Source organism: Salvelinus sp. IW2-2015, unplaced genomic scaffold (genome assembly GCF_002910315.2).
Source record: "Salvelinus sp. IW2-2015 unplaced genomic scaffold, ASM291031v2 Un_scaffold2552, whole genome shotgun sequence".
Lineage (NCBI taxonomy): Eukaryota > Metazoa > Chordata > Actinopteri > Salmoniformes > Salmonidae > Salvelinus > Salvelinus sp. IW2-2015.
The window spans coordinates 54,400-62,921 of record NW_019943865.1 but is presented as its reverse complement, the minus strand read 5'-3'; the positions used below and the strand labels follow the sequence as shown (position 1 = coordinate 62,921).

At 50.8% G+C, this 8,522-nt stretch overlaps 1 protein-coding gene across 1 annotated transcript in view; it reads right to left on the bottom strand.

The window, feature by feature from the left end:
• Nucleotides 1-6,404: 6,404 nt before the first annotated feature.
• LOC112074267 (alpha-1,2-mannosyltransferase ALG9) overlaps nt 6,405-8,522 on the bottom strand; it is a 16,426-nt gene continuing 14,308 nt past the window's right edge. Inside the window, exons 3-4 of the mRNA XM_070440451.1 lie at nt 6,824-6,958; nt 6,405-6,437 (exon numbers count right to left, since the gene is read on the bottom strand). Of these exons, the coding sequence (XP_070296552.1) occupies nt 6,405-6,437; nt 6,824-6,958 (168 nt within the window). The remainder of the gene's footprint in view (nt 6,438-6,823; nt 6,959-8,522) is intronic.

The following is an 8,522-nucleotide window of genomic DNA, read 5'->3' as shown; positions in this document are numbered from 1 at the left end:
GGAGAGTGCTACTAACAAAGCTGCTAGAAGACAGATACGGCTCCAATTCAATTCCACTGAAGTGTGAAGTTAGAGGTGTCAAAGCTCCAGCACAGAGTCTACTCCCCATTGAAATGAAGGATAAATTCACGCCGCTGGAGGGTAGGGCAGGTGGAGCTGGAAACAGCAGGTGAACACACTCAGTCAGCAAAAGACCCTCAACCAGACCCAGACAACAGTCCAGCACAACAACACCCCTCAAGCCAGACAACAGTCCAGCACAACAACACCCGCTCAACCAGACAAAGTCCATCACAACAACACCCCTTCAACCAGACGCCAGACAACGTCCAGCACAACAACACCCCCTCAACCAGACAACAGTCCCATCACACAACCCCCCTCAACGACCACAGTCAGCTCAACAACACCCCTCACCAGACAACAGCATACAACAACACCCCCTCACACAGAACCAGACAACAGTCCAGCAACACAAACCCCTCAACCAGACACAGTCCATCACAACACACCCCTCACCAGACAACAGCCAGCCAACAACACGCCTCACCGACAACAGTCCATCACAGAACAAACCCTCAACAGACCAGACACAGTCCAGCTAAAACAACATCCCTCACCAGACCAGAACCCAGTCAAGCACAACAACCCCTCAACAGACACAGTCACAGCACAAACACACCGCCTCAAACAGACCCAGAAAAACAGTCTCAGCTAAAACACCCCTCAACCAGACCAGACAACATGTCCAGCACAACAACACCCCCTCAACCAAGACCCAGACAACAGTCCGCACACAACACCCGCTCAACCAGACAACAGATCCATGCACAACACACCCCCAACCAGACCCAGACAACAGTCCAGCACAACAACACAACCCTCAACCAGACAACAGTCACTAGCACAACAACACCCCTCAAACAGAACCAGAAAACGTCCAGCTCAACAACACCCCCCTCAACCAGACCCCGGACAACAGTCCAGCCACAACAACCACCCCTAAAACCAGACCGGAGAGCTGCAGGTGGAGAGAGACATCTGCACTCTGAATGTGGTGAGACAACAGTCCAGCAAACAACACCCTCAACCAATGAAGACACATCAAGCAAGAAAACAATGAAATGAAACAAACAGAAAAAATCCATTGGAGAGGTGGACGCCGCGAGAAGCCAGCAGAACAGTCACCCTCAGACCCTGACCATAGCCTACACCACAGCAGACAGTCCACCCCAGACTGACCATAGTTCAACCACAGCAGAACAGTCACCCAGACCCTGACCATAGCCTCGACACACAGCAGAACAGTCCACCCCAGACCTGACCATATGGTCGACCACAGCAGAACAGTCCACCCAGACCCTGACCATAGCCTACACCACAGCAGAACAGTCCCCCCAGAACCCTGACCATAGCTTGACACACAGCAGAACAGTCACACCCCAGACCCTGACCATAGCTCTGACACCACAGCAGAACAGTCCACCAGACCCTGACCATAGCCTCGCACCACAGCAGAACAGTCCACCAGACCTGACCATAGCCTCGACACCACAGCAGAACAGTCCACCCAGACCCTGACCATAGCCTCGACACCACAGCAGAAACAGTCCACCCAGACCTGACCATAGCCTCCAACATACAGCAGAACAGTCCACCCACAGACCCTGACCATAGCCTCGACACACAGCAGAACAGTCCACCAGACCCTGACCATAGTGTCACACCACAGCAGAACGTCAACCCAGACCTGACCATAGCCTCAACCACAGCAGAACAGTCCACCCCAGACCCTGACATAGCCTCGACATCACAGCAGAACAGTCCCCCAGACCCTGACATAGCCTCACACCAAGCAACAGTCCACCCAGACCCTGACCATAGCCGACACCACAGCAGAACAGTCCACCAACCCTGACATATAGCCTCGACACCACAGCAGAACAGTCCACCCAGACCCTGACCATAGCCCTGACATCACAGCAGAACAGTCCACCTCGAACCTGACCATAGTTCGACACAACGCAGAACAGTCCACCCTCAGACCCTGACCATAGCTCCAACACAGCAGAACAGTCCACCCAGACCCTGACCATAGTCGACACCACAGCAGAACAGTCCACCAGACCTGACCATAGCCTCGACACCACAGCAGAACAGTCCACCCCAGACCCTGACCATAGCTCACACACAGCAGAAAGTCAACCCAGACCTGACATAGCCTCGACACACAGCAGAACAGTCCACCCAGACCTGACCATAGCCTCGACACCACAGCAGAACAGTCACACCTCAGACCCTGACCATAGTCCTCGACACCACAGCAGAAACAGTCACCAAGACCCTGACCATAGTTCGACACTCACAGCAGAACAGTCCACCCAGACCTGACCATAGCCTCGACACCACAGCAGAACAGTCCACCCAGACCCTGACCATAGCCTCGACACACAGCAGAACAGTCCACCCACCAGACCCTGACCATAGCCTCGACACCACAGCAGAACAGTCCACCCAGACCCTGACCATAGCCTCGAACACAGCAGAACAGTCACCCCAGACCCTGACCATAGCTTCGACACCACAGCAGAAACAGTCACCCCAGACCCGACCATAGCCTCGACATCACAGCAGAACAGTCACCCAGACCCTGACCATAGCCTCGACACACAGCAGAACAGTCACCCAGACCCTGACATAGCTCGACACCACAGCAGAACAGTCACCAGACCCTGACATAGCCTGGACCCAACAGCAGAAAGTCACCTCAGACCCTGACCATAGCCGACACACAGCAGAACAGTCCACCCAGACCTGACCATAGCCTCCGACACCACAGCAGAACAGTCCACCCCAGACCCTGAACATAGCCTCAACACCACAGCAGAACAGTCCACCCAGACCCTGACCATAGCCTCGACACCACAGCAGAACAGTCCACCCCAGACCTGACCATAGCCTCAACACCACAGCAGAACAGTCACACCAGACCCTGACCATAGCCTCACACCACAGCAGAACAGTCCACCCCAGACCCTGACCATAGCCTCCACATCACAGCAGAACAGTCCACCCAGACCTGACCATAGCCTCACATCACAGCAGAACAGTCCACCCCAGACCCTGACCATAGTTCGACACACAGCAGAACAGTCCACCCAGACCCTGACATATAGCCTCAACATCACAGCAGAACAGTCCACCCAGACCCTGACCATAGGCTCGACACCACAGCAGAACAGTCACCCCAGACCCTGACCATAGCCTCGACACCACAGCAGAACAGTCCACCCCAGACCTGACCATAGTCGACACCACAGCAGAACAGTCACACTCAGACCCTGACCATAGCCTCACATCCACAGCAGAACAGTCCACCCAGACCTGACCATAGTGCTCGACACCACAGCAGAACAGTCCACCCAGACCTGACCATGCCTCGACACCACAGCAGAAAGTCCACCCAGACCCTGACCAAGCTCACACAGCAGAACAGTCCACCTCAGACCCTGACCATAGCCTCAACATCACAGCAGAACAGTCCACCCCAGACCTGCCATAGTTCGACACCACAGCAGAACAGTCCACCCCAGACCCTGACCATAGCCTCGACACCACAGCAGAACAGTCCACCCCAGACCCTGACCATAGCCTCGACACCACAGCAGAACAGTCCACCCCAGACCCGACATAGGTCGACACAACAGCAGAACAGTCCACCAGACCGACCATAGCCTCGACACACAGAGAACAGTCCAGACCTGACCATAGCCTCGACCACACAGCAGAACAGTCCCCCAGACCCTGACCATAGTGTCGCACACAGCAGAAACGTCACCCGACTGACCTAGCCTCGACACCACAGCAGACAGTCACCCCAGACCTGACCATAGCTCAACATCACAAGCAGAACAGTCACCTAGACCCTGACCATAGCTCGCACCCAGCAGGACAGAGAAATGAGAACCCAAGCCCAGGGGATCCCACCCTCTGAGAACCCCCGTCCGGCACCCTGACAACCCCCCACAGTCCACTGAGGACATACACAAACAGTGCACCTTATGGACTCAAACGGGAATATACAAGAAAATAAACTTTTCCCCACACACACTGCGTGTCCAAACACCAGCTCCTAGACCTAGGGTCACCCAGCCACATAAACTACACATAGGCACAAACGACCTGAGAACACAGCACTCAAGGGAGTGATTGAAAAAGCTTATTATATTTTCCCCAACGCACAAGTGGTGATCTCCCACCCTGCTAGAGCCGAAATAAACGACACATTTTAGGCGAGGTGCCGGCTAGCGAGTGGGACATTCTTTTTAGGCGAGGTGCACGGCTAGAGGAGTGGGAACACTGTTTTAGGGAGGTGCCGGCTAGCGGAGGGGACATTTGTTTAGGCTGAGGTGCTGGCTAGCAGAGTGGAACACCTGTTTAGGCGAGGTGCAGCTAGGGAGTGAGAACACCTGTTTAGGGAGGGTGCGGCTAGGGAGTGGAACACCTTTTAGGCGAGGTGCGGCTAGAGAGTGGAACACCTGTTAGGCGAGGTGCCGGCTAGCGAGTGGACACCTGTTTAGGCGAGGTGCGGTAGCAGAGTGGAACACCTGTTTAGCGCGAGGTGCGGCTAGCGGAGTAGGAACACACTGTTTAGGACGAGGTGCTGGCTAGCGGGAGTGGAACACTGTTTGGCGAGGGTCGCTGGCTAGCGAGAGTAGAGAACCTGTTTAGGGAGGTGCCGGCTAGCGGAGTGGAACACCTGTTTAGGCGAGGGTGCGGCTAGCGGAGTGGAACACCTGTTTAGGCGAGGTGCCGGCTAGAGGAGTGGAAACTGTTAGGGAGGTGCCGGTAGAGAGGGAACACCTGTTTAGGCGAGGTGCGGCTAGAGGAGTGGAACACCTGTTTAGGGAGGTGCTGGTTAGAGGAGTGGACACTGTTGAGGGGAGGTGCGGCTAGCGGAGTGGACACCTGTTTAGTGCGAGGTGCCGGCTAGCAGAGTGGAACACCTGTTTAAGCGATTGTGCGGCATAGCCGGAGTGACACCTATTTAGGCGAGGTGCCAGCTCGCAGAGTGGAACACCCTGTTAGGCGAGGTGCCGGCTAGCAGAGTGGGAACACTTTTAGGCGAGGTGCCGGCTAGCGGAGTGGACACTATTTAGGCGAGTGCTGGCTGTCGACATGCCCATCCCATTTAGGCCCCTCAGATCAGACTATGCACTCTGCTCACCCCATGCCCCCTTCCGCAAGAGGGCCTCACATGAAGTCACACATACGCCAGACCGGGACAGCAAACGCCCAACCCACTCTACACTAGCCCAACCATCAAATAAATCAAATTGTATTTGTGACAGGCAGGAGGGAGGACAGAGGAGAGGGAGAGAGATGGAGGAAGAGGAGTGAGAGATGGAGGGAGGAAGAGGGGAGGAAGGGAGAGGAGTAGCACCCACCTGCTGAGGAGCAGAACATTCCAGAGCTCAGGAGGAGGAAGGCAGCATCAGACGACCCACATGCAGCCAAACTTTCTTAACAACAACGCCCTGCAACACCACACACACACACACACACACACACACACACACACACACACATCCACAACCACACATTTCCACACACACACACACAGCACAACACACACAACACATACATCTCCACACACACACACCAACAAACATTACACTAAAGATAGAAATCGGTGTGTATTCAAAATAAGAGACTGACACAACACACACACCACAACACACGACGAGGAGGGACAGATACTGCTCTGTAGAAGTAGAGTTCACAGATGCAGCAGGAGAAGGCCATACACATCAAAAATACACAACACAGCACTGTAAAACACAAGCACCTAAAAAATAACGTCACAACCTAACAATCACACAACCACATAAATCACACAACCACATACACACATCACACAACCACATAAACATCACATAATCACATAAAACATCACATAACCACAACTCTGTGTGTGTGTGGATGTGGATGTGTTTAACTATACTTGAAAACAAGAAGTCCCACAAGAATAGTAAACGAACAAAACTTGACTAACTGGAAAATTTTGGTTAGTCCCTACGAGGTCAAATGCTATTTCTAGGGGGTTTAGTGTTAGGTTATATGGGTTAGTTTTAGGAGCTAGGGTTAGTTTTAGGAGCAGGGTTAGGGGTAGGATTAGTTTTAGGAGCTAGGGTCAGGAGCTAGGGTTAGTTTTAGGAGCTAGGGTTAGCTTTAGGAGCTTAGGGTTTAGGGCTAGGATTAGTTTTAGGAGCTAGGGTTATGTTTTAGGAGCTAGGAGCTAGGTCAGGAGCTAGGGTTAGTTTTAGGAGCTAGAGTCAGGAGCTAGGGTTAGTTTTATGAGCTAGGGTCGTTTTAGGAGCTAGGGTCAGTTTTAGGAGCTAGTTTTAGGAGCTAGGTTTAGGAGCTAGGGTTAGGAGCTAGGGTTTGGGCAGAATTAGGTATGGGTTAGTTTTAGGAGTAGGGTTAGTTTAGGATGCTAGGGTTAGGGGCTAAGATTAGTTTTTAGGAGCTAGGGTTAGTTTTAGGAGCTAGGGTTAGGAGCTAGGGTTAGGGGCTAAGATTAGTTTTAGGAGCTAGGGTTAGTTTTAGGAGCTAGGGTTAGTTATAGGGTTAAGAGCTAGGGTTAGTTTTAGGAGCTAGGGTTAGGGCTAGGATTAGTTTTAGGGCTAGGGTTAGTATTAGGAGCTAGGGATAGGTTTCGGTTAGGGTTAGGGAATGCAAATGAATTGTGTCCCCCCCACAAGGTTAGTTATACAAATACTGTGTGTGGTGTTGTGTGTGTGTGTGTGTGTGTCTGTGTTACCTTGTTGGTCTGTAGGATGTGAGAGTGTAGTGAGGCGGGGAGGGCGTGCAGCCACAGGTAACCGTAGGAACGGATGGCGTTAAGCGGGGAATACTCCCACGTCTGCATCCCATAGCCATACAGCAAGAAGTGCATCTACAGAACAGGACATTATCAAATGAGAGAGAACAAGGCTTTCTACTGGACACATTTAGGTGGTTCCCTCTACGTTTGATTCCAAGTGAATACACCACAGCTTTCCCTGTTAGATCACAGTCTCTGAAATACCTGTAGTGGCACAGCCTTCTATAAAGATGCAACCACAGTAGTCTATGTAAAAAGCAGAGAGACCGAAAAAAATKAAACCATTCAAAAGCTTCTCAGTTTATCCCCAAAAATGTATTAACACGTGACGAGAAGTAGTCACACCTACAGGTTGGGTCCAATTCTGCAAGACGGAGTACTGAGAGTAGGTGGACGGCTGAATACATCTGCTATGAGAGGAGGCTAAGCATCCAGCTATTATGTCTTAGGACCTTCGAGTTGACACTCTTATTCTTCAACACATCCACAGAGAAGTTCCTGTTCCAACAGGTGAATTATAATGGCCCATTCTAAATCAGAACTAGTTTCACACATATATTACTTTGGTATATGTACAGACKAGATTAAATGAAGAATAGTCTGATGGGTGACAACATTATGACCTGTGAATGATGTATTATCACTTGTGAATGWTGTCCAGCGTGTGGAGTCTAAGGCAAGAAACAGCACGCCTTTTTTTTGCAAAGTATTAAAATCATAATCACACACACGTGGCCTAGCCCATAGGCCTAACTGTTTTGATAAGGTTTATATCACAACTAAAGTGGCTAAATAGAGCGTATGTTACCCCTTGGCAGCGTTATCAGAAAGCACCATGCTTTTTTGTTCTGCCACCAGAGTATTTTAGCTKCACAGATAAATTATTAGACTGTATTAGTGATTTGAAATAGTTGGATGGCTCACAACTTCCTCCAGCTAAATCAAGACAAGACCCAGGTACTTATTGGAGTCAAAGCACAGAGAGAATCTAACACATTATAATTCATGGGAAATATAGATAAGAGGTAAAAGCTGTTATTTAAGATTCTGAACTCAGTTTGGAATCCCACATCAGGACTGTGACAACAGCTTTCTACCACCTGAGGAACATTGCCACGGTGCGGCCGTTCCTCTCTCTGATACAGAGACTCATCCATGCTTTTATTACAAGCAGGCTTGACTACTGTAATGCTCTCCTGTCTGGTCTACCCAAGAAAGCCATTGGTTAAATGCAAACCCTACAGAATGCTGCAGCACAGGTACTGACCAAGACCAGACGGAGAGCACACWTTACACCGGTTTTAAGGTCTCTGCACTGAATGCCTGTGGGTTTAAAAATACATTTTAAGATACTTCTATTGGTTTAATAAGTCAATACACAATTGTGTTGTTGCTTAACTGACTTTCCTAGTTAAAGGTAAAATATTTATAATATTTTTAAAGTCACCGCAGGGAGCGGGGTCACGGCCACCCTTGGAGCAATTAGGATGAAGTGCCTTGCTCAAGGGCACAGTGGCAGATTTATTTTTTCTTTCTTCTTCATCTTGTTGGTTCTGGTATTCGAACCAGCAACTTTCGGTTACTGGCCCAACCTCTAACCTCAAAGCTACATGATGCCGCTGACATCAGTGCGCGA